The sequence below is a fragment of the Drosophila erecta genome, unplaced genomic scaffold (genome assembly GCF_003286155.1).
Source record: "Drosophila erecta strain 14021-0224.00,06,07 unplaced genomic scaffold, DereRS2 tig00000126-arrow-pilon, whole genome shotgun sequence".
NCBI classification, from domain to species: Eukaryota; Metazoa; Arthropoda; class Insecta; order Diptera; family Drosophilidae; genus Drosophila; species Drosophila erecta.
This window is the reverse complement of record NW_020825209.1, coordinates 2,267,923-2,295,098: the sequence shown is the minus strand read 5'-3', so window position 1 is coordinate 2,295,098 and position 27,176 is coordinate 2,267,923. Positions and strand designations below refer to the sequence as shown.

General features: G+C 42.3%; 1 protein-coding gene across 4 annotated transcripts; it reads left to right on the top strand.

The window, feature by feature from the left end:
- The first annotated feature begins 2,821 nt into the window (after positions 1-2,821).
- LOC6550883 lies at positions 2,822-26,909 on the top strand. 4 transcript variants are annotated; one of them, XM_026981860.1, is made up of 14 exons: positions 2,822-3,199; positions 3,329-3,505; positions 3,604-4,012; positions 4,070-4,378; positions 12,028-12,632; positions 12,801-13,070; positions 13,366-13,529; positions 14,709-15,267; positions 17,231-17,352; positions 17,438-17,512; positions 18,052-18,206; positions 21,781-21,872; positions 22,436-22,628; positions 22,765-26,909. In XM_026981860.1, the coding sequence occupies exons 1-14, from the start codon at positions 3,071-3,073 to the stop codon at positions 23,613-23,615; spliced, it is 4,110 nt and encodes a 1,369-aa protein (XP_026837661.1). In that variant the 5' UTR covers positions 2,822-3,070; the 3' UTR covers positions 23,616-26,909. The 4 variants fall into 4 exon arrangements, with proteins under 4 accessions (XP_026837661.1, XP_015010951.1, XP_001976830.2 ...); XM_015155465.2 differs by having other exon boundaries at positions 3,604-4,378; positions 13,369-13,529; XM_001976794.3 differs by having other exon boundaries at positions 3,604-4,378.
- The last annotated feature ends 267 nt before the right edge of the window (positions 26,910-27,176 follow it).

The following is a 27,176-nucleotide window of genomic DNA, read 5'->3' as shown; positions in this document are numbered from 1 at the left end:
AGGCGGCGGCTGCAACATCTTCTTGGCCATACCTCTGCCATCGTTTCATATTACTGCCCTTGCTCTGGGAGCCCTCAATTGGTTCGCTTCTCACGCTGTTTTCCTCCAGATTCCGTAGCCCCTTCTCGGCCCCTTTACTCGTATTTTGACCCCCTTTCTCTTTGGCCGCAGGCTGTGGTTCATTTGCCATTTCGCAGCATACCTATTTGGGCAGGCCATAAATTCATACACATACTCGTATGTATTCTGGCGATTGTATATTCAACTGGAAATGAACCTCAGGAAACTATGTGTCGTTACAACCAATGCGGAAAGCTAAACTGTATTTAGCGTTTGTACTTTTATTGCGCTCATACGTTTTACAACAGTTTCAAAATATTGCAAAGTATTTTTTGGTTTTTGTGGCACAGATTTCGGTTTCACGCGTCACTAATATTGTAACCGCGGCTGTGCGTCTAACCAAAATGAGGGATGGGCGAGAAGGGGGAGTGCAGTTTGCCACTAAAATAGGGGCACGTGGCCTTTTTGGCTCGATAAACGCTTGTAGCCATGTTCTTGCGCCTTCAACTTCACGTTCAGCTAATATATATGTGACTGAATAAACCATAAGACACAGAAAAATATGTATGTTTGCTGCCAGCAAAAATCTCAAATCATAAGGCTTCTCCTTCGTTTGAGGGAATTTACAATTTACATACGGCTTGCTAATTAAAAAGGCTGCTGGAATGTGGAATCCTGGGATGTGGATTCTAGGCCACCGAGACGGGATGGCACTGCATTTGAGGTATGCTCATATTTTTTGAAACGCTGTCCTTGTTTCCGACAATCATTTGAGGACACTAAACGCTTTTGCAAAACCCTAGCCTATAGCCCTATTAGATTTTTTTGCCACACCGCGACGAATTATTTACATAACCATGCTTATAACATATCATATCATATGTATGCACTATATATGACATTACAGCCGTCGCTCGATAAACAGTTTAGCAATTTCCGATAGATTTCTGCAAAAGCACATTAAAGTTTGCGACTTTTCTCTCCGTGCACCCACCCACACTCCCCCAAGAGCCATTCACTGTGTCCGCAGCTTTTTAATAAGCCCGACGCGAGAGTCTGGGCCAGGTTCCCACTTGACATGGTTGAGCTGGGGACTTGACGAAAGAGGCTAACTTTTTTCTCGTTGTTTTACAGCCCAGAAGAAGCAAAAAAAAAAACGAAAACAAAAAACAAGAAAGGAAGGGAAATGGGGGCTGCTTTGCTTCCGCTGACGCCTCACAAATTGCCGAAGGGAGGCTCTTTTGGGGGACTTCTGAGCGCCCGCCCATTAGAAACTTTCCCACTGCAAATTGGCAACAAATTCGAGCTGCAGTGCGAAATTAGAGGGCATTATGGTTATTCGTTATTATATTACAGCGGTTAGATCAAACGCTTTCGTAAAGCGAATTAGGTTAGCATATACCCTCATTAGCAGACCGCATACTCTGGAAATAATTTGGCTTCTCGCTTTACCGCATGATGATAGTCTAAATTATTTACATTTACGCAAATGTTGGCCATTCGTTTTACAGAAACGGTCGGTTTATAATGATTTATATCGAAGCAAACTACCCATTCCCTGGCACTGCAGTCTTTCAAGTGTGTTTGCATTTGAGCCGAGCAACTTGTTGGCTTGCAATTAATTGTTTTCCGCGACCAATGACCTCTGCGTGGCAGGGAATCCTGGGCTTGGCACTCCAGTCTAGACAGCACTGGCCACGCCCATAGCGCCAGCGAAGCATGACGGTTACGCCCTGAAAACTACGACAACTTGTTGAGTCAGTCGACGTGGAATCGAATCGAGGAACTAACTCAATGCCGCTAAACAGCAGTGGAACTAACAAAGGGCTTAGATTTGGGCCTTGCCTCCGTTTTTACTTTTCAAAAAACTGCAAAATTCGGAGGCGCGTTGGAGTGTGCTAAACGAATTTCAAAGTTTCAAAGTGACAATGTTTTTGTTTCCTTTTTTTTGCTTTTTGTGGGGACCCACATCTGCACCTCATTTACATGGATGGCGGTGGGTTTAGTCCATTTGCAGTGCATAAAAGTTGAATAAGTTGTTTTGGCGTCCAGTCCGAAAAAAGAAAAAAACGCCATTAAATAACTTTTTGTCCCATGCTTTCTCGTATATATCTGTTCCGGGTTGAATATATTATGTATACACATATTGGAGTGACACCTCCAACGTCAACAACTTGAACATCAGTTTTCCGAGACGCGGCGGTCTGATAACTTTTCAAATTTAGCCGCTTGGAAAAAGAGTGTGAAGAGGAGGCCGCGGAGGAAAAGCCCAAGATGAAGTGGAAGTTGAATGGGAGTTGGCGTTTGTGTGGGTTGTGGGGTGTGGCGGTGGGGTGCCCAAAAAGTAAGCTAAGTATTTCGACTGTGCCACCATACCGCCCACTTTCCACCCGCTTTGCCACCCACTCACTTACCCTTGAGTTGCGCTTGAAAGACGTTCGCTTTCAATTACGGTTTAACAGCTGGGAAAACTTGTGTACTGGCCTTAATCTGAATCCCGAAGTCCCAATAAATGGCATAAATGTTTATGCAAAAGGTGCTGAATTTTACTTATGTGCGGTTAGCTGCGAGGATAAACCGTATATGCGGCGTATTTCCATCTGAATAGGAAAAATTTGAAGCTGCTAATGAGAAAGAAAAATCTCTATTCGCAGCAGGAATTCGCTTGCGGTCAAGATAGCAGCCATTTTCTAAGCTTTCAGAAATCTCCAGAGGACTATGCTGCGATGAATTAATAAAGTTTTAAACTAACATATATTTTTTGTTATTATAAGTTCTTTCCGCACGTCCAATACCTATCGCTTTCGCTGTCCCACTCTAACCTTGATGCCTGTTCTCTTCTTGCATGTTACGTGGTTTGCGATGACGATGGATCGAAAAAAAAAAAAGTTGTTCATAAAAGAAAAATAAAAAAAAAGATAGAGGAGAGTGAGAGAGTGTGAGAAGGAGAAGGAGAGGAAGAGGAAGAAAAAATATATAAAAGATTATTCAGAAGAGTTGTATACGCGACATGGATACCAAATTGGAGGCGCGTGGCCAGTTTCCGGCCTCGTTTCCGGATAGCTTCAAGAACTTCTTTGCCATGATGAACGAAGACGAGGATCATGTGGGGCTGTTTGCCAATCTGCTGGAGGATAAGGTATCCCGCGAACCCCGCGTCCATCCCTTGTTGGACGACATTCCGACAGCGCGCATTTCCCTCCACAGCAATCGCATATTAATCACACCCCCTTCCCTTCTCTCGTTGTCTTTCCCTGCACTTCTCCAGGTGATTCCGCGGCAAAACAGCCCCGTGCAGCCGCAGCGGCAGCGGTACGGCGGCAGCATGCGGAGTCACAGCGGCGGCGACCGCTCCGATCGAAGGGGTCGCGCCGAGCGGCAGTACCAGCAGCAGATCCATAATCAACAGCAGCAGCAACAGCTGCAGCAGCAAAGCGCCCAACACGTGAGTGATTGCATATGATTGCATCATCTGTTGTTTGTGAGGTTATGTTTCTGTTTATGTTTCTGTTTCTGTTTCAATACACTTATGTATGCGTGCAGCGTGCTTTCCAGCCGCGAAGTCGCAGCGGCAGTGGCAGCAGCATTGACCTTTATGCGAATCGGAGTGTAAGCTTCACCACCACCCCCACCAACCGGGTCAGTTCGCTGCGCAGGAATCGCTCGCGAGGATCGCTGACCACCCTCAGCAGCAATGGCTTGAATGCCCTGGGCCTGGGCCCTGTGACCCTGGCACCGAATGTCAGCTCGAGCAGCAGTGGCAGTGTCCTGGACTTGACATTGCCGGGTGGCAATGCTGCTGCTGCTGATGCAGGAGGCGGTGGCGGCGGAGGTGCAGGCGGAAGCGGCGGCCAGAATATGTACACTTCGCCCGCGAAGTCGAACCTGAAAACCGCACTGAAGGCAACCAACATGGGGGACCGCGGAAGCACTGCCTTCCTGGGAGTCGACGGTAATTTACTTGGCAGTCACATTAAGTACCACTGTCTGCAGCACGATCATTCCACAGATGGTATCCAACAACTCCAGCAGCAGCTGAAGAATCAGCAACTCGGTTCTGGACAGAAGCACGTGACTATGGCCTGTTGCGAGTGCGTTTGCGGCAGTAAGAAGGCTTCCCGTTCCGGTCCCGAAGGCGAGGACAATTGTGCGGCGAGCTATTCTGGCGGATACGTGCTACCGAAGCCTAAGCCGAAGCCGAAGCCCATCGACAAAACTTCCGCCGATCTGGCAGCGTCGAAGAACAAGAAGCTGCAGCAGCGACAGGAGCGGCAGGAGAACAGTGGGTCGCACCTCCTCGATAGGGCTTTCGAAATCGGTGAGTTTTTACAAGATTTGTATACAACTTGCAATGTTGCTTAATGAGGCTGAAACTCCATAACTCAAGTTATCTTAATCGGATTTTGAAGTGGCATACCTCTAAATGTTTCTGGCGCAATTTTCTAAAAATCTGCATTTAAATTTATAAATTTATTTTTTTTAATATTTTTGCCATTTTTTTGATATTTTGATGTAGAAATTCAAAAAATTAAGAAATGCCAATATGCTGAAGTTCTAAACTCCATAACTCAACGTATCTTAATCGGATTTTGATGTGGCATACCTCTAAATATTTCTGGCGTAATTCTCTAAAAATCTGCATTCAAATTTAAAAATTGATTTTTTTTTTAATTTTTTGTCTCTTTTTTGATGTTATGATGTTGTAGAAATTCAAAAAATTAAGAAATGCCAATATGCTGAAGTTCTAAACTCCATAACTCAACTTATCTTAATCGGATTTTGAAGTGGCATACCTCTAAATGTTTCTGGCGCAATTCTCTAATAATCTGCATTCAAATTTAAAAATTGATTTTTTTTTAAATTTTTTGTCATTTTTTTTTGATGTTGTAGAAATTCAAAAAATTAAGAAATGCCTATATGCTGAAGTTCTAAACTCCATAACTCAACGTATCTTAATCGGATTTTGAAGTGGCATACCTCTAAAAATTTCTGGCGTAATTCTCTAAAAATCTTCATTCAAATTTATAAATTTTTTTTTTAAATTTTTTTTTGCCATTTTTTTTATGGTTTGATGTTGTAGAAATTCAAAAAATTTAAGAAATGCCGAAAAGCTAAAGTTCTAGTTTCCATAACTCAACTTATCTTAATCGGATTTTGAAGTGGCATACCTCTAAATGTTTCTGGCGCAATTCTCTAATAATCTGCATTCAAATTTAAAAATTGATTTTTTTTTTAATTTTTTGTCATTTTTTTTTGATGTTGTAGAAATTCAAAAAATTCAGAAATGCCAATATGCTGAAGTTCTAAACTCCATAACTCAACTTATCTTAATCGGATTTTGATGTGGCATACCTCTAAATGTTTCTGGCGCAATTCTCTAATAATCTGCATTCAAATTTATAAATTTTTTTTTTTTCAATTTTTTGTCATTTTTTTGATGTTATGATGTTGTAGAAATTCAAAAAATTAAGAAATGCCAATATGCTGAAGTTCTAAACTCCATAACTCAACTTATCTTAATCGGATTTTGATGTGGCATACCTCTAAATATTTCTGGCGTAATTCTCTAAAAATCTGCATTCAAATTTAAAAATTGATTTTTTTTTCAATTTTTTGTCATTTTTTTGATGTTATGATGTTGTAGAAATTCAAAAAATTAAGAAATGCCAATATGCTGAAGTTCTAAACTCCATAACTCAACTTATCTTAATCGGATTTTGATGTGGCATACCTCTAAATGTTTCTGGCGTAATTCTCTAAAAATCTGCATTCAAATTTAAAATTTGATTTTTTTTTTAATTTTTTGTCATTTTTTTGATGTTATGATGTTGTAGAAATTCAAAAAATTAAGAAATGCCAATATGCTGAAGTTCTAAACTCCATAACTCAACTTATCTTAATCGGATTTTGAAGTGGCATACCTCTAAATGTTTCTGGCGCAATTCTCTAATAATCTGCATTCAAATTTAAAAATTGATTTTTTTTTAAATTTTTTGTCATTTTTTTTGATGTTATGATGTTGTAGAAATTCAAAAAATTAGGAAATGCCAATATGCTGAAGTTCTAAACTCCATAACTCAACTTATCTTAATCGGATTTTGATGTGGCATACCTCTAAATGTTTCTGGCGTAATTCTCTAAAAATCTGCATTCAAATTTAAAATTTGATTTTTTTTTAATTTTTTGCCATTTTTTTGATGGTTTGATGTTGTAGAAATTCAAAAAATTTAAGAAATGCCGAAAAGCTGAAGTTCTAGTCTTCATAACTCAACTTATCTTAATCGGATTTTGATGTGGCATACCTCTAAATGTTTCTGGCGTAATTCTCTAAAAATCTGCATTCAAATTTAAAATTTGATTTTTTTTTTAATTTTTTGTCATTTTTTTGATGTTATGATGTTGTAGAAATTCAAAAAATTAAGAAATGCCTATATGCTGAAGTTCTAAACTCTATAACTCAACTTATCTTAATCGGATTTTGAAGTGGCATACCTCTAATCTGCATTCAAATTTATAAATTTTTTTTTTTTCAAATTTTTGTCATTTTTTTGATGTTAGGATGTTGTAGAAATTCAAAAAATTAAGAAATGCCAATATGCTGAAGTTCTAAACTCCATAACTCAACTTATCTTAATCGGATTTTGATGTGGCATACCTCTAAATATTTCTGGCGTAATTCTCTAAAAATCTGCATTCAAATTTAAAAATTGATTTTTTTTTAATTTTTTGTCTCTTTTTTGATGTTATGATGTTGTAGAAATTCAAAAAATTAAGAAATGCCAATATGCTGAAGTTCTAAACTCCATAACTCAACGTATCTTAATCGGATTTTGAAGTGGCATATCTCTAAATGTTTCTGGCGCAATTCTCTAATAATCTGCATTCAAATTTATAAATTTTTTTTTTTTCAATTTTTTGTCATTTTTTTGATGTTATGATGTTGTAGAAATTCAAAAAATTAAGAAATGCCAATATGCTGAAGTTCTAAACTCCATAACTCAACTTATCTTAATCGGATTTTGATGTGGCATACCTCTAAATGTTTCTGGCGCAATTCTCTAATAATCTGCATTCAAATTTAAAATTTGATTTTTTTTTTAATTTTTTGCCATTTTTTTGATGTTATGATGTTGTAGAAATTCAAAAAATTAAGAAATGCCTATATGCTGAAGTTCTAAACTCCATAACTCAACTTATCTTAATCGGATTTTGAAGTGGCATACCTCTAAATATTTCTGGCGTAATTCTCTAAAAATCTGCATTCAAATTTTAAAATTGATTTTTTTTTTAATTTTTTGTCTCTTTTTTGATGTTATGATGTTGTAGAAATTCAAAAAATTAAGAAATGCCAATATGCTGAAGTTCTAAACTCCATAACTCAACTTATCTTAATCGGATTTTGATGTGGCATACCTCTAAATGTTTCTGGCGCAATTCTCTAATAATCTGCATTCAAATTTATAAATTTTTTTTTTTTCAATTTTTTGTCATTTTTTTGATGTTATGATGTTGTAGAAATTCAAAAAATTAAGAAATGCCAATATGCTGAAGTTCTAAACTCCATAACTCAACTTATCTTAATCGGATTTTGATGTGGCATACCTCTAAATATTTCTGGCGTAATTCTCTAAAAATCTGCATTCAAATTTAAAAATTGATTTTTTTTTTAATTTTTTGTCTCTTTTTTGATGTTATGATGTTGTAGAAATTCAAAAAATTAAGAAATGCCAATATGCTGAAGTTCTAAACTCCATAACTCAACTTATCTTAATCGGATTTTGATGTGGCATACCTCTAAATATTTCTGGCGTAATTCTCTAAAAATCTGCATTCAAATTTAAAAATTGATTTTTTTTTAAATTTTTTGTCTCTTTTTTGATGTTATGATGTTGTAGAAATTCAAAAAATTAAGAAATGCCAATATGCTGAAGTTCTAAACTCCATAACTCAACTTATCTTAATCGGATTTTGATGTGGCATACCTCTAAATGTTTCTGGCGCAATTCTCTAATAATCTGCATTCAAATTTATAAATTTTTTTTTTTTGCAATTTTTTGTCATTTTTTTGATGTTATGATGTAGAAATTCAAAAAATTAAGAAATGCCAATATGCTGAAGTTCTAAACTCCATAACTCAACTTATCTTAATCGGATTTTGATGTGGCATACCTCTAAATATTTCTGGCGTAATTCTCTAAAAATCTGCATTCAAATTTAAAAATTGATTTTTTTTTTAATTTTTTGTCTCTTTTTTGATGTTATGATGTTGTAGAAATTCAAAAAATTAAGAAATGCCAATATGCTGAAGTTCTAAACTCCATAACTCAACTTATCTTAATCGGATTTTGATGTGGCATACCTCTAAATATTTCTGGCGTAATTCTCTAAAAATCTGCATTCAAATTTAAAAATTTATTTTTTTTTTAATTTTTTGTCTCTTTTTTGATGTTATGATGTTGTAGAAATTCAAAAAATTAAGAAATGCCAATATGCTGAAGTTCTAAACTCCATAACTCAACTTATCTTAATCGGATTTTGAAGTGGCATACCTCTAAATATTTCTGGCGTAATTCTCTAAGAATCTGCATTTAAATTTAGAAATTCTTTTTTTTTAATTTTTTTGACGTGATGTAGAATTTAAAAAAAAAAGCAATGTCCCAAGGCTGAAGTTCTAAACTCCATATAAACTCCTACTCGACTATAGCATTTTATCTTGTTTTTAACCACATTTATATAACATTGAAGCATTTCTGGCTCAGTAGCCAAAGCAGTAGCCATAATTTCTTCTTGATTAAGTATCCGCACTGCTTATCGCTTGACAGTGTTGTAAAGCGCAATTAAAAGCGCACGCTATGCAGACCTTTTCACAGCGGGCAAAAAAGGGAATGTCGGCCATCTGGATTATCGCAACGGAAATGCAGGCGCTGCAGGGGCTGGCTCTTGATTAGGGAATTAGTCACCAGTTACTGGACAGCGAAAGGGACGACGAAGTGGCCGACTTTCAAGGAGCATGTCCTGCCACGAATTGCGGAAGTCGGAAGTGCGTGCCATGGGCGGTGGCCCCAATTGCAGAGCGAGCTGCCTTTTTGCATGCTGCACGGCCATCGGCTGGCAGGTTAATTAAGACTGCTGCGTGGACTTGTTTCCCGGGCACAAAGTGACTCTTTACGGTGACAATGACATGGGGCACACTTCTCTCTCCGTGCTTCGTGGTCCATGCTCCGGTTCTCCAGTTCTCCGGTTCTCCTGTCTCCGGGCTCCAGACTCCGGCTAACGAGGCCGCAAGTCACCTGCCAGATCGCAGCTCCCTTTTGCCATGCCATCGTTGTGGTGGCTGCTACATTGATGCAATTGCGGCTGTTTTGTGGCACCTGGCAACAAGTTAAGGGACAAGTTCTTTGTGCGCGTTTGAAGCACTTTGCTCCGGACGCACATTACACTAGTTGATATATTTTTCTTGCAATGCATTCAAAATGTTCATTTTATTGTTGATTGAATTTTGCCAATTTGACTCATTGGTGCATTTTTTACGCTAGCTTTTTGGAGAGCGCAACCTTTTGCGTGCAGGCTAGTGTTTTCAAACTAAACCATTTTCATTGATGCTAACCCCATGTGATGGTAGCAGGGAAGATATTAACCGAATGTTGCCCATGTTGACTTAAAGAAAGCTCTTTCACTTAATTTAATTCAGCTGGGAATCAGCTCGGAGCATTAGCTTTAGCCACTTGACTTTAAAAAGTGTTTTCATTTCATCCGAAAATGTCGTTAGGGAAACTCTAACAATGGCTGCTTGTGTACAAGCTTGTGCTTCTCGAAAATTCAACTAGAAAATACACTTTAACTTGAATTTCGTATCCGAATCAATTTCAGCGAATCAATGAACTTCGGATATTGGGCAAATGGTTATAGTACCCTGAACGACCTAGCTTTCATTTCTTTCTGCTGGTAAATGCTGGTAAATACGCTTTAAATTCGCCTTACATAATAAAACGGATAAGTCAAGGCCGCACCAAAGAGGCAAAATACGATCCGGAAGGGAGCCCAAAAACGAAAATTAAACATCAACTTAAAAAGTGGCAAATGAAGAGTATAAAGCGAAAAAGGTCCGACATTTACCCGTTGCTTGTCCTGAAGCCTTTTTGGTCTTTTTTTCCTTTTCCAAGGGAGCGAAATGGAGGCGGGTGACACAGACGGGTTACATGGATAAGCAGCTCCTTTTTTTGTGTTGCTGGGTGCCTGCTCGTCAGGTGAAGGGATTTCAACTTTAAGATACTTTCTGCCTTTGTCCACTTAATTGCATTTGGTAAACTGTTGAATGGAGCCGCTCGATAAAAGGGCCAGAGGCTCATTTCTATAATGGATGGGCCTCTCATGGTGATTAATTTGACTGAATGCGTCTGAAAAATGTTTGAACCGGGAGGAGCCTCAAACGTTATGATTAATCTGCGGTATCAACGAAATTGCTGGTAAAATCATGCCCTCAAATGAACAAAGACAAGTGACAAATGCTTCGAATAGCGTGCTCATTAATCGAATGATTGAACTGCTTGTGGTCACAATGCTGCTGTACAAAGATGCTGTCTTGAAAAACCCATTTAATAGACTTCCAGCTCTTAGCTACAGTTGCCAAAATTTAAACGATGGCAGCATCATAAAATTCTTAAGCTTTGTCGACAAAGAAATGTGCCACACGCTAATTAAGAGAAAGCACCCAGAAAGTTTCCTAGGCAAACTCGGGGCCATGAAATTTAATCATAAATATGTTGAAAACAATTTTTATGGCCACCCATTGGACAAGGCTGAAATTTCCTGGGTATATTCCTTAGAGAAAATTAAAAAATAACGAGAATGTTGCTTGATGGGGAAATTGCGGAAATTTTAAGACGCATCCAATCGTTAAACCAATTGTTTTGGTCACTAAAATTGAGACATTTTTCCAAGCTATTGCTTTGAACTGTTGATTACTTGGGTTTCATTTAGGCTTTGACTTAATTTGTATGTCTGCATTCTTGGTAATCTTAATTGTTTCATTTGCTTTTGCATTTTTCGCTGGATATTCATGAAATATTCTGTAAAATATCAAGGCCTTCACATTTGTAAGCCGTAACTTTTGAGTGACAGAACTTCCTTAAAACGAATGAATATTGGACAAGGTATTCGTGAAGTCGAGTCTGTTAACCTGTCATATGTGGCCATATTTTAAGCGATGCTCCGGGTCTAACCGACAATTTTTATGGCGCCCACCGACGCACAAAGAGCCAAAGTTTATTAATTTTTTTTTGGCCCAGCAACAAAAGGAAACAGCAAAGAAAACTTAAGCTTGGCTATAAACATGTAAACAGAAAGCAAACACACACACACGACGCGTGCAAACAAAAAGTCGTTGGGAAATGTCTCGGAAAAAGTTTGCTTTTTGGATTCTGGCAAAACATTTTCATATCTGACTTCAACTTGGGAAACATAATTCCTGGGAAAGACAGACACACACAACGCAACGCAACGCAAAAGCGATATATAGACACCCAGGCACAGCTGTCCCAGGTGCCCCAGGTGTCCCCTTTTCACATTTTTCCTAAATAGATACGGATGAGGAGCGTAGAGGATGTCGGTTGTGTCCACTAGAATTGGCCACATTAGTTTGGGCCACATCGTTGTGGTTTGTTTCAGTCAACTGGCGGAAAGACAATTAGGAAACTAACAGACTTGTTCACTCAACTGGTGAAATTGTCTCATTTCTCAGCAATTTCCCAAGCCATTTTGTTGTCGATTTGGCATGAATGTGTAATTGCCTTATTGATTCTTGGTATTCAAACCAATTCAAAGTCAGATTGGAACTCAGCTGAATTTTAAGCAACACCGAAGTGGTAGCAGTAAGAACACGATTATTTAATTTTATTGTAATGAAACATCCGCTTTTCTCTTTACACTATCCTGATTGCTGCCCGTGGTTCCGGTCCGGGTGCTCAGATACGAGCTGCGAAGACATGGACAACATAAGCCTCAGCACCCACAATTCCGTGCCCTCGCCAGCTCCCCACCAGCTGGCCTACAATGTCCTCAAGCCGATCCTGAAGCAGCCGCAGTCGCAGCAGCAGAAGGCAATGATGCAGCCGCAACATCAGCAGGCAAATGCCCAGCAACATCAATGTGTTACGCAGCAGCAATATCAACAGGTGGCTCATCAGCAACTGGGCAGCCAGCAGCATCAAGTGGTGACCCATCAGCCCTATCCAGATGGTGCCCACCAGCAGCACCAAGTGGTTGCCCATAAGGCACACACCCATCAGCAGCCCGTGTTGCCGATGCAGCTACCGACGCCTGGGGTGGTTGTGGTGCACCGCCTGCTGCCCACACCGCCCACCCACAGCGGAATGGGGGCGTACCACACGCGTGAGACAGCATTGCACAGGGTGCAACAGCAGAGCGGCTTCTACAACCAGGGGCCCAGCACCTCGGCAGCTGCCTACGGCTATAACCAGACCATGGAGCATCAGCAGATGCAACAGCAGCTGCACTACGATCCGCACCAGGAGCTGCAGTTCGAGCAGCATCAGCCGCACCAGTCGCATCAGCAGCAGCAGCAGCTGCTTCAGCAGCAGCAGCCGCACCAGTCGCATCAGCAGCAGCAGCCGCACCAGTCGCATCAGCAGCAGCAGCCGCACCAGTCGCATCAGCAGCAGCAGCAGCTGCTTCAGCAGCAGCAACTTCAGCAGCAGCAGCAGCAACTTCAGCAGCAGCATCAGCAGCAGCTGCAGCATCAACAGCAGCTGCAACATCAACAGCAGCTGCAGCATCAACAGCAGCTGCAGCATCAACACCAACTGCAGCAGCAGCAGCATCAGCAGCAGCTGCAGCATCAGCATCACCAACAGCAGCAGTACGCAGACGATACCGAGTTCGATTACGATACGGAGTGGGAGTTAGATGAGGAACCTGCTCCTCAGACTGTCCCGCCACTCACCACCTTCAACGACTTCGTTAATGCGGCCCAGAATCCAACTGGCAGTCGAGTAAGTATCTTCTAAATATAATTATATTTTTTGTTGTTTAATATTTTATTATTATTTATTGCCACAAAGTTTATTTGCGTGAATGTTCCATTGTCATATCAATCGCTATTTGATTGCGGTCTCATATTCACGCTTGATGCCAAACAGACACAATTAACAACCAATTAGTTAATTAATTAAATGTGTGTGCTGCAATAAATATTTACATCCCTATAACACAAAGTTATCTTTCAGCGTCACCTCTAACCCCTTTCAACTTGTCTCTATTTATTTATGACCATAACACCATTCATAGCAGAGTCTGCGGGCCCAGAAATCGCCGATTTTGAATAGACGTCGCGCATCATCGATAGCTGGAAATCTTTTGCACTCCGATTATACGTACACAAGGAATAGTATCGGTGGAGCTCCGATCGACTCCACCGACTTTCAGCGCATTTCGCACAGCAGCAGTGCCAGGTAGGGATTGTACACGCATACGTGTATTATCCTAATTAATCTTAACTATGCTTAGGATCGAAGTGCGTTATTTTAATTAAGAAATTGCGGCAAATCAGTATCCGCATAACGTTGTTAAAAGCGCAATTTGTGATGACTTCCGCGAACTTTTTCTTCATCCAATATACGTGTATACGTGTATACGTGTATACGTGTGTATAGTCAACATTTTGCCTCAGCTCCGCAAGAGATTAAGCTGATGATTAAATAGCAGCAGCTGGGGGCAGAAGTCCTCTTGGAAGGCGTCCAGTCATAAACAAGTAAAAATGATAATTAAAAAGTTTGCAACAATGCCGGCGGCAGGTGGGCAGAGCAGTAGGGCCACCCTAATTAGGTGACCCCGACCGCCGAGAGCCCTCGACTGTGATCTCTCGTCGCCACCTTGTGGGTCGTCGCCACCAACAACTCGCCATTGTCTTTGGCTCCCCACCGCGACCTTGGCCCAATGGGTTTTTCATTTTTTTAAATGCTAGCACTGCAGGCTTAATGCCAAATGGCCTTTCAAATGCTTCACGCTTTAACCCACTCACAATTCACTAGCAAATGGCTTGTGAGAGCTTCAGACACAATTGCATTTGGCTTAAAAAAGGGAAAATAATAAAAACAAGTGCACTTTCGCAACATTCCATTTTCCGGTAAGGAGTCATTTTTTAATGAGTTCTCAGTTTGCCACATCTATTGCTTCCCGCCTGGGAAGCCAGAAGTTTCAAAGAACATCTTAAAGCAAGTCCTCACTCCCTTTTGTCTGGCAATTTAAGAGGTATTTGCAGTCGCCGAATGAAACATCAGCCTGATCCAAGTGCCAGCCTGAATATCCTTTCGAATTTAATAAGAGTTTAATTTATCTTGCTGAATACTCGCTGTCCGCCTTAATTGGACTAATTACACTAAAAGCTAGCGGGTCTGGCACAATTTAAGTATCAGTTTCTTCAAGCTAGCTGAGTAGCCAAATTACAAGCTGAAACGCAGTTAACTTTAAGCCAAGCCATGACTATTGACGTGGCTATGACACCCAGTGGGTGTGCAGATACCACTGCGAACTGCACTGGTCATTTTGGTCAAAGTTCGCCAGTAACCCTCAATAGAATAAGGCTATGTATTGCAGTTAACCATATTTTCTAAATTTCTCGCGGCTTTCAGGGATCGCATGTCTCTGGCCGGAGTTCTGACCTTTCAGCAGGCCATGTCCGGAGCAGTGTCGCCACAATATGGCACAGTGGGTTCCCTGAATCCCCAGGCAAGCGGTGCCGGTGAAAATAATCCCGGAATGTTGGGATCCGATGCCATTGGTGGCGGTCTACCTGGTGGATCTTCACAAAACCTAAATTTGACGGTGGGATTGGGGTTTCTCGGTGGTTCCAGCAGCACTTTGGCTGCTGTCGCCGAGGTGACTAGTGGACCGGATGGCACTGGCGATTCCACCGACTCCCCGTCCCCGGACTCCATGATTCCCAGCCAGCAGCGCAAGCAGCAGCAGCTGCTGCAGTTGCAGCTGCAGCTGCAGCAGGAGCAACAACATCTGCCCACCCATTTGCCAATGAAGCGGGAACGTGGCGTCGGCGAATCCTCCGCAGCCAGCACAGCCGGCACCGCCATCGCCGAGCTGGCCTCCTGCGTGGTCCTGGCCGCCCAGTCCGGAAAACCCATGACGGAGCGGCAGCGCTTAAGGACATCCAGCATGCCGGCGGAAAGTAGAAGGGTGAGTAATACAATTGTTTCGTTGGCGCTACAACACTTTGCTGCCAATATAATTATATTTCTGACAAATAACTTATACTTATACACAAGTAGTATTTAAACTCAATCGAAGATATTCGAGTCACGGCTTGGCTATTCCAAGCTTGCACAAAACTGTGCTGTCATGGAAACTATTTATTTTTTCCCCCTTCAAGTTCGGCAACTGCATAGTCATACGACACGGGAATTAAGTCCAATCCAGTCAGTTTAGTCAGTTTGGGCAGCAGGCTCGTGGGGATTAGCGCACCGACATGGGAGGACAAGTAATTGAAACTCGGACCGGGGAACAAAAGTCGTTTAAGGACAGCCATTAGCACTCCACTCAACGCTGAAATATGCCTAATACTTGCCGAATGAAAAGCTTGATGTGTGCTCCAGACGAAGGAGCCGAAGATTACACATGTCTCTGGGTAGCCAACTTCTGTGGGTGTGTGACTCGGCCAAGTTTGCAGCATTCGGCATGAGTAAGCATTTGATACATGGCTCTACTTTTGGCCCTTCGCTCCCGGGTCATTGGCTGCCTGAGTCGTTTCGTTTTCGGGAGCAGAGGGAGTGGGCCTGGCTGCCAAGCTTATCTGGGCTCCCACTCCCAGTGGCCAGATCCACACCCACTTGCGCCTTGTCTGTGCCTTCCTGTATCGTTTTTGGCACACTTGAAAAATCGCCACAATCAGCTGTCAAGTTGAGTGCACTCCCACCATATACGTGTATACTTGTACTATATATACTTCTTGTTTATCAAGGCGTTCCTAGAGGCTGAAGATATTTTCATTGCACGAAAAACGTATCAAATGTTTGTTTTAAATACATTTCTGAATTTTCTTTAAGCTGGTATATTCAATGTTTGCGTTTGAGGCTTCGTAGGACTTTTTTTTTGCCAATTCTCAGTTCTATAAATATTAAATGGGTGCATAAAGGTCGACCCATGGGCTGTGTCTCATCATCGTGGATTTATGGCTGCGGTGGCGGACGTGGGTTTCATAATCCCCACGCTTCTTCGGCCGACTTGCAGTTGTCTAGTCGGTGCAGCTAATGTAATTAGTTTGTGAAATTACTCGAGTGCAAATTGTGCAACGCGTGCTGCGCAAACTACGTGCCACCTGGAATGCCTGCACCTGCCTCAGTCGCAAGGGACTCAAAACGGCAAGAAAGTGGGCCAGTCGGGGGCATTGACCCAAAGTTTCTGCTTATCCGGCACAGAACTTTCAACAGAGATGCGCCGTCTCGGAAATGATTTTGGTGCAATTAAAGTGAGCAAGGAAACCTTCAAAAGGTATCAATGATGGCTGGCGCCGCGGAAAGGCTTCGAATCTCCAGCTGGCCGGGGCTCACCATTAAATGGCTAATAGTGTCAAGTGTGCGCCGCACTCGACACCGTAAAAGAGCAAACTTGTCGACTGCAGTCCCACATCCGTTCACACTTCAGCGCCACTTGCGTTGCCTGCAAGCAAACAAAAAGAAATGAAACCAGCGGGGCTGCAGCCCCCAAGGGAGCCGAAAAAGTGCAGAAACTTTTGTGCCATCATTGCCCAAAAGGCCAACCGCAAATATGTGTGGGCTGTAAGCGCCCGATGGGCTTACAGCCCTGCAATTGGCAGGAACAGGAACAGGAGCCGGTGCTTTGTGCCCGGTGCTCGCTGCTCGGTGCTCGGTGCTCGGTACTGCTGGAGGTGTCTTAAGTTCGACGTATGTTTTCCATTTGTAAAGGCTGCATGCACACCTTATTGGGCAGCTTAGATGATACCAAACAGCTGTGTGGGGCCTTTTCAAGTACAGTTGGCAAATGCATTTATTGTGTACGTTTTGAGCAAACTGTCAATGGTGCGTATGCGCTATTTTTAAGCGTGCAGCTCACATGGCGTATGCGTTATTTCGAAAATGCTATCATTCCCTTTCAATTTCTCCGTTTTATTTGTACCTTGCAGCCTCGTCTGGCCGAGATGCGTCGCTCCGCCATCCATACCGGTGATCCGGACATGACCTACTATCGTCTGCGGAGCTTCAGCATCACTTCCCATGGCATTTGCAACTTGGGCGATTCCCTGAGGCAAGTTCTTAAAGCCCTGATAATTTCGCAGGCTCAGCCACTTAAATTCCCTTTTTTCTTTTTTTTCTGCATTTTCCTGGAACAGAAGCCGCAGGTCACGTTCGATCAACTCCGTGACTTCCAACGGCACCTCGAACAGCGGCGTGGATCGACACAATAGGTGAGTTCAGTGGGTTCAATGGTTCAACGCTCGACGTTCCATGCTCAGTGTTCGATGTTCAATGTTCGGCGAACAAAAGTGGCTGGCTGGCAATAAATTGTTTATGAAATGACAGTTCACATGGCGACAACAATGCGAAACGTGCGGCATTTTCGCATCTATACAGATTGACTAATTTCATACAATTTCCACACCAAACACTTTTCGCTGCCATTAACAACGGAATCTTGAGATCTAGAGTGTGGAGTATGGAGTGTGGAGTGTGGGGGCCCAAGATGAGGATGAATCGTAACAATGCCAAGGCGTTTTCCATCGCCTTTCCCGAACAGTGCCACAAATTGCTTGAGTTTGTCTTTCTTTCCATCTTTTTTTTTTCACTTCTTTATTTGGTATGGGTTTGTTTGGTGGCAGTCCGTGGTCCTAGATTTTTGATGCCACAAAAGTAGCGTAGTTCATTTCGTTTTGAGCGCATTTGTATTAGCTTGCCCCACTGTGCCGCGCCGATTCGCTTATTACTGTTATTGCTTGTCTCTTCGTAGCAACGCATCGGGGGCATCGGGCGAAGTCATCGACGGGGATCCCAATGTTCCGGCCTTCAAAATTGCCATGCTCGGCGCCTCCGGAGTGGGCAAAACCACCCTGACTTACCAGTTCACCACTTCCGATTACATATGCGCCTACGACCTGAGTCTCGGTAAGTCAGTATGCGAAATTCATTATTTACCACGCTCTTTCCAATTCTCACTTTTTTAATCTGGCAAATGTGTGACTATATTTATATAACTAAATATCATATGTGTGCTTACTTCTTGTGATTCGATTTATAGCAACGCTGGGGCGCTGCGCTAAAACTACGCATTTGAATAGCGCAAATTGTATAGAACTCTAAGTGAATTTTGTGCTAAATGGCTTGCTAAGTTTGGGCGAATTTCGGAATTTTGTTTTTTGTCTAGGTACACGTTGGGCAAAGTAATTGAATATGAAGTCGCCCTTGCAGAATCCTCCCGTGACGCTCCACTACACGGCTTTTAATCAAACACATTTGCATTTTAATTATGTCACAAAGTCATAAAATATGAAAGCCGCCAGCGCTAATTTCATTAACTTTCGCGACCATATCACCGGATCGCGAAGTGTGGAAACGCCAGAGAATATGGCCAAGTTGGCTGCCAACCACTTTAATAGCGGATTGGAGCTTTTAAGTGGATTTTCACAGTGAAGTGGCGAGGGATTTCCACTGCCATCGGCTTAGTGTCCCGCTTCTCGTCCAGAAAATCGCATTAGTCGCAAATAGACTGGGATGCAGTGTTTCCCAGTCTATCCAATCTCGGAGTCAGCATTTGACAAGGCCTGTTATTGTTTTTTCCACGAAGGACCTGGCTATGCCTATTAGAGGTATTCAGCAAGTGCAGTGATTTACAGTATCTATTCCTCTGGTGGAACCCTAATTCTATATTGATGTGCCATAGATGGGCATGAAGCTCTGCCCAAATCGAGCCTGGGTGAGGCAACAATTGGCGTAACTAGTCGGGCCAAAAAGGAGCTAGTGCATCTTGTTGCACCTTCCAAGAATGTCTTCATTCGCAGCCCGTTCCGAAGTTATATTAATTGAATTGCGCACCTATCGAATTACCTTTAGGGCAGCGGACTTTATGGACCTCACTTGTGTCCTGGCACTGAGTTAATTACGTTGAGCTTCAGCTCAACGGCATGAGTTTTGGCTCGGGTAATCCGATCATTGTGAAAGTTTCCGAAGCCCAATATTTCATTAGCAGCGGATAAATGCTGATGCAAGTGGCGCAACACGTGTGCCGTCGTGTTGCAGATGGCCTTGATGTCTGAATTTTGATTTGTGCACAGAATTTCAACTGAACTTTGCCTTCCGATTCTCTGTCTCTGTTCGTCCCTCTGACAAGGCCAAAGGGCGAAAAGTGACCTTGCCATCGACGTCCTGTGTGGTGGAGATAATAAAAGGCGGAGCTTTGATTGGTCCGCAAGGAGGGGCGATCTTTATGACAATTGTGGGTGCCAGTGTTTTTGTGTGTGTATTTTGTGGGGGTCTTTGCCCTTTTGTTTGCTAAGTATTGTGGCAATTACCATAGATGAGTTGTCCTGCAGCTAGTTCCTGGCCCCCCAGCTGCAGGATGTACACTGCTTTCACTGCTTGCACTGCTTGAGGGCTGCGTGTGTGGTTTCGTTACTCGAATGCTTTCCTGCAGGACACGCAAATTGCTGTGTGCTTTTGCGTGTGGGCGTCATCTTAGCCATATTTCGCTAATGGCAGCCAGGATTGCATGACCACAAAAATTTTGTGGGCGGCGGAACTGCTTTGGCCACGCCCTCGCAAGCAGATGGTAAATTTATTACATGCCATCTCCGTTTGGAGTAAATCTAAGTGGCCCTAATTTTGGAAAGTAGCCCTGATTTCACTTAAATGTACGCCAAACGTTGCAGGGCAGCACTAAAACACTTCTTGTACACAACTGTACCCCACAGAGCCATACAGCAGGTACAACAAAAATAGACTACAGTTTATATTTGACTTGATTGAACAGAAAAGCCCTAATAATCCTCAGCCATTTCAGACACAACATTTATTTTAGCCATCAGGGGCTAATAATACACGCCCGGAAAATGTTTTGCTTCTAGGCACGACCACCGTGTGTAATGCCATTAAAATGGCAAGGGGCTTTCCCTGCTTTTCCGCTTTCCTTTGGCTTGTTTGCACAGGCGTTTTGATAATTGCATAGCAATGACTCCGCGCTTGAAGTTTGCCGCTGGCCAATTGCATGACTAATCGGCTAAGCCGTCGTAGGACCTGGGTTCGCATTGGATCTTTCCAAGAAGCAGCCTTCGAATATGGCAATACAGCACGTTTCCTTTTTTTAATTTTCTATTTTCTATTTTTCAATTTGTGCAGCACCGCCCACGTTTGGCAAATTACATGCAACATGCAAATTAAGCGCCGGATTGTGTGTGCGGGCTTTTTGTTTCTTGTCATTTAACTATTTCACCCTACCACCATTGGGATGCAAGCGGGGCCAGGAGATGCGGGTCGACTAGTGTCCAAATATTTGCCAGAGCTGAATGCAAACAGAGTCGGACGCAAACTGCAGGCATTGTCTGCTTCAGCGACTCCTTTTCCAGCTCCTTTGTCCTTTTTTCTGCTACTCCAGCCAACAAAGCTGCCCCTTCTTTGCTTGCTTCGTTTGAAACTGCTGACACTGCTTGCATTGGGCGGTGCTCGTGCACTGGCAAAAATCGTGCTTAGTTGGATTTGGAAAAAAATTTAATATAAATTTAAAATGATATAACGCTAAGGCATTTAAATTTCTGATCGATTGGTACTCAAACCTGAGCTCTAAGTTTTTGACATTTTTGGGGCAAAAAGTGCGTTTTTTATCTACAACATCAAATATAATAGTCCAAACGTAGATTGTCATATCTCGCTGGACTCGTAATAAAATTTGCAATCGATGTGCATTCAAACCTGCAAACTTTCAAATTTTGTAATTTTTTCAAAAAATCTTGACGAAAATCATGACTTCAAAAGTTGAATAAATTTAAATTTTTTAAATGCAGCCAAAAAGTGATGTGGATCGTTTTCTGATGGGATTAGCCGTGCGAATCCGTCTAGCTACGTGGCACTTTTTAGACAAATTATAGCGAAAAAATTTTGTAGCAGTGTTGCAGTGACGTAGCACTTTCCGTGCGCACCAAGGGACAAAAAGGCTTTACGATTCCGGAGTGCCGAGGGGTGGGAACCAGTTGGCAACACTCTGTGTCCTCCACTCCAAGTTCACTGTCTGCGTCCTTTTCCACGTTTCATGGCTGGGCTAAAAAAACCAAGTCAAAGTAGATAGAGGAAGGGGAGCGTCAATTGCGACATTAACTTGCTGGGCAAATAAAATCACTTTGATTACGGTCTTATGGGCGGAACGCCCTCAAACGCCCACGAAAGTTGCTGCCACCCCTGGTGCAATTTGATCGATTTAAGTCCCTATAACTGCATTTGAGTACTTGTTATTTTGATTTCCGAGAATGTTTTTCAGAGCTCAGGGCTCAGGGCTCAGGGCTTCCTTCCATTTTTTGTTGTGCTAAATGCACTCCCACAAATGCCAGCTTAAACAATGAACTCCACGTTGGTTGGCTTCTTACATAATGGAATATAATTTCCATTAGTTTTTTGTAGCATAAGCCATAAGCATAACGATGGAATGAGTTTACGAAGGCTAACCATTTTTTATATGTACATATTTTCTTTTCAGATGATGATTACGGACAGAAGACTGTGTCGGTGCTGGTCGATAACATTGAAACGGATTTGGAAATAATTGATCATCCTGCATGCGAGATGTCGGTGAGTGGCCAAACGAGTGGTGGTGATGCAATGTGCCCCCTGCTCTGCTGGCTGGAGCATTTTTTCCGGCTTTTCCGATTTTCACAGTCTGGTTAAGTGGATCAAGCTGTGGGCGAACACCCACTTGTCACTGACACATTTGCCAAATGTCATTTACACTCTGTCGACCGTCACTTTAAAGGAGAAACAATGTGATGGAACAGAAATAAGCAGATTAAAAGCAGAGTAGTAAGCAGAGTTCACCTTTCATTAAATCAAACCCTTTTCAATGTGGCTTACTTAGGAGAGATATTTGCAGAAAAGCATAACCATTGATACTATCGGTTACACATATGCGATTGCTTAAGCCTTGCTTTCACACGAGCTTTAGGTCTTTAATCTGGACAAGGTCAGCTGTCTCAGCTGGAACTTGAACTTTTCCACCCCTTTTAACCACCCACCCAGCCGTCAGCCAGCATGAAATTTCATTAGAACGATTTGTGTAGCCTACTTTTCTGCGCCATATGGTTCATCTCAATCTTGGTTTCTATTTCTTGCACCACAAAATTGGGTTTCGCCTGCAGACGGAGGCCTTCTGCGCCACCTACAACATCGACCTCTTCGTCGTGGTCTACTCTGTGATAGATCGAAACACTTTCGCAGCAGCCGAGCGTGTCCTGCAGTATCTCAAGGAGAACGAGATGCTCTTGTCCCGCGGAGCCATCCTGGTGGCCAACAAAACGGATCTGCAGCGACACCGAGTGGTCACACGTCAGAGTAAGCATTCTCTTCATCATTTGTGTGTTGATTGGCCGTTTTTTTATTTGTAAAGCGATTTTGCAATAACATTTTCGTTCCTAATGAGGGCCAAGAACTAATCCAGTTGGTCCAACCCCGATTCTTACATTTCCAGTGGGTCGCAAGGTGGCCAAGGAAATAGCGTGCAAATTTATCGAGACATCCTCTGGACTGGATCACAATGTGGACGAGCTGCTGGTCGGCATTGTGGCCCAGGTGAAACTGAATCCGCAGCGTTTGCGACTGCTCACGGAATTAGAGCTGCAGCGCCTGAATCTGCAGAGTACCATCCAGAAACATCGTGGAATGCACCTGCAGACGCGCCGGATGGTCCGCCAAATGAGCGTTTGCCAGGGCGACGAGGAGATCTTCGATGGTGGATTGCCGGAGAGGCTGCAGAACGGCGGGGCCGACAATGATCCGGACGGAGTGCCTAGCACTTCGAAGGCCGGCCGTTCGCGGATTGAGAATCCCAACCGCAAGCCCTTGAACCTGGAAAGCATATTGAAGATGGGCGAAAGCGAGGTGGACGAGGACGAAGATGTGGTCAAGTTGTCGCGGCTGAGCAAGTTCAATATGCTGGCGGCCAGCATAGGTCATCGTCGTCCATTCCGCAAGCGTCGCTCGTTCGACGGCGGCGTTACCACATCTGCAGCTGCGGAAGCAGCCGCCGAGCTGCAGCGGCGCTATCAACTCCGGGCCATGGATGATCTGCAGCTGGAGGGACGAATGGGCGGAATGATGGAGGAGCGGTTTGGGGAGAGAAGTGGACTGGCCGATAGCGATGACGAGGAGGATGGCGAGGGTGGAGTGGACGGTGTACACCGGAATGCCTGCAACCGCAAGGTGGTGAAGAAACTGACCGCCCGCACCAAGGTATTCATCTCGTCGGTGCTGCGCTTCAAGAAGTCCATCAGCCTGAAGCGGCGCAACTCCTCCAGCTGCAGCGATCTCTTCGTGATCTAAGCGGTTGGCAGCGGGCGGCATAGGAAGTAGGAAGCATAGACTGAATGTATATAAACGGAGTATATAAGGAGGCGAAGTTGGAGCATCGAAGTGGAAACGAAAGTGGAACCGGAACAATACAGACCAGGAGATCCTGACCAGCAGACCCAGAACGTAGGCACAACGAAACCGCAGCGCAAACCGAGGTGGAGTCGAACACGGATGTGCAGGAGTGCAAGGACATCATCTTGTGAGGAAGTTTCCAGTTGCATATTACACAAAAAAAAAATACAGGGACATTTTCCATTTTATTGGCCAACGGTTGCAGCATTGACCTATACATTTGCACTTTTAAATGGCAACTGCAAATCGTCTGGCGAAGGCAAGAAATTTGAAATTCTGGGCCAAAAAAATTTCTAGAAATTTACAATCACTTGAAATGGCATTTAAAAGTGTGGTCTGGTCCGTGCCCGTGCGACTTGCGGACTGAAAATATATTGTAGACTACCTTTGGAAACATCTGTAAGTGATATTAAGCATCTAGAAATTTTTTGACAGGCAAATGCATAAAAAACAAAAGATACACCCATTTATCCCTGAACCCGACCGGTAGGTGGCGCTGCAAATGCGGACAATAATTTTCCTATCAAAAATATTGATCAGCAAATTTTACAAAACCGAAAAAAAGGGCTAAGCACGTTTTGTGCAAAAGTAAATCAAGTCCTATCCGCTTAAAAAAAATTTTAAATGCAGCTCAAATGAAAATACAAACAAACAAACTTTTTGATGGCACATACTCGAAGGAACAGGAAAACCGCAAATATGCAAGAGATACACTCTATTTTGTTATGTCGTTTTTGTGGTTCCTTGTAATGATTAATCGCGTGGTTTCTGTCGAGTTTCAAGCTAAAACAGAATTGGCTTAATAACCTAACGCATATATGAACTTAAAGTGGTGTCAAAGACGTTGAGTAATGGTGCAATTATGAAAACGTTTTTTTTTTTTTGTAGCCAATAAACATGACATACATGTGTAGAAGGAAATTCTGGCAAACAACCTGAAGACAAAAAGAGCAGTAGGAAATAGTCCAAACACTTTTGCAATCTTAACATCCTTCTTTGTAGTGGCACGCATAATAATGGAATTCAATTTCATAATGCCAATGGTCCAGCTTAATTGCTCAACTACTAACAACTACTTTGAACATTATTGAATACATTGAAATACCTTATTTTACAATTACCCTCCTTTGTGATTTTGAGATCTTATGAGTCTTATAGTAGCTTCTCACCAAACCTTCCACCAACAATGTAGGTATTAATATACTTTTCCTATATTTTCCAATACAATAAAGCAATGTGAAAGCTTTTTGTAAGATGTGCACCTTTGGAGCTGCTGCTCGTTTGGCTTTTGCTGAACTATACGTATATATTGAAACATACAACAAATAATTGTCTGGCGCCGCGTTTTTGAGATAAAAACAATTTTTTGCGCGTCTTTGATCAAGAATAAGCAACTAAGTATTTTACAGTTCTAAATGTCGTGTGGTAAGAATACCGAAAATACACTGAAACCACCAGCACCACATAAATTACATAGTATACTCGTATATTATAACAGATACCATCTGAACGAGAATAAAATGTTCTCTACAAAAAGTTTTAGCAAGTGGCGCCCCATCAGGGACTCGCACAATTTGCCAGCGTACCGCGTACATTACACACAGAATATTCAATATTAATAGCTTATGAATGCTACCAAGCGACCGCATACGCGAAATCAGAGGAAAAGAGCAACTATTAATGTGAAATCTGCCATGACGTCGTTGGAGGAGACAAAGTAAATCCAATACCCTCTAAGTTTTCCCGATTGCTTTTGTAATTTCGTCGGTCGTTGGAACTCGAGGCACTCAGGCAAAAACCATAATGAGCTTACCCAAAGCCTGTAGTAATTTTGTCTGGAAATGGAACAGCACGAAAAAATGGATACAAATGTTGGGCTTAGCGGCTGCTATCGCCAACTAGAAAAAAAACTAAAGGAATATCGACCAAGCGACGGGATTTCCACTATTTTTTGTATAAGTTGTTTTTGCATTTTTAAGTGCATCTTTTAAACGGCTATGTGTACTATTTCATTACATTTCAGTTCTCTATTACTTTTTTGTTTTTGTCTAGATGGTTTTGACAGCTGGTTAAATTATTTATTTGCCCTCCTATTTTTGTTGGTACCCACTTCCAACTGACGTTGTAATACAAGTTGTAATGGCAAAGTTTTCGGTAGGGAAGGCGGTCTTAAAAGCCAAATTCAAAAGAAAAGAAAACAAAGAATAAGTCATACATTCCACCATTACATTTTTGGGCTGTCCGCATAAGCGGCAGCAGCAACAAATACCTAAGGTACACAAAGTCATGAACAAGAAAACTTAAACAAATTGAAAAGAAAAAAAAAATGAAAAAAAAAAAAAACACACTCAGCTCAGCCACACAAACTCCCCCTGCTCACTCTTCAGCCAAACAATTGAAAAATGTGAAAAATGTGAAAAATGCAGGCAAGGAATGGAGAATTGTAATGCTCAATACGAGGAGACATTGGATTTATTCGGAAAAATGAGAAGGCGACCTATGTGCCATCTATCTAAGTACTTGGCCAGACTTGATCGGAGCTTCCAGTTTCCAGTAAACGGAAGCGCTAGCAATGAGCTAAAAATACAAAATACAGTGAACGGAACAACGAATCGTGAATGACCTAAGTTGGATTTTAAGTGCAAGCGAAGCGAAAGCGTATGACACCACATCACATATCCAAGTCCGTTTCGTCATGTTTCATCTGACATGTAGCTTACTGAACCTCTTTCGACCATAACTCTAACCAAATGACTGTGCTGAACTCAGCTGAAAGTCCAGTGGCCAAGAGGCTTAAGGAATATATTTAACTGGATGAGATTTAATGGGGCATCGACATCGATTATCGAGCGCCAACGGAAACTGGACATAAGCTGGGTCAAGGGAAGGATCCCAAGGACCTGGGGACACTCTAACGTACGGTATCACTTCGGACTTCACCCACTACCTACTACTTCAAAATCGAGACTGATTTTACTGCTCCCATAATAGCACACAAACAAAGTATACAAACAAAGTATACATACAAAGTGAACATCCCAAATCGGAAGAATATCATAACCTGACAACCTGAACTTCAACTTTCCTAACCTACTTCGCATACACTATCAACACGATCATTTAAGATTACATTTACAAGTTATAGAACCTATCGGTTGGATAAGGTCAAATATATACAAAACTACTTGAATACGAATATATATCTTATATAATTATATACCCCCTTATATATATACATACATGTATACAAAATATATACCATGACATATTTACACACAAGTTTTACTCCGTGCCATTTGAGTGCGATAAGTTAAGTTAAACCAAACTTTATACGAATTTCGGACAAGTTCAGCGGCATTTTTATGGGAATCCATTTGACTAATGGTAACTTGTTCTTAGATATCATTTGAGTGTGATACGCGAACGGAGGTTTAGTTATAGAAAGCCAACTGGGGCTCC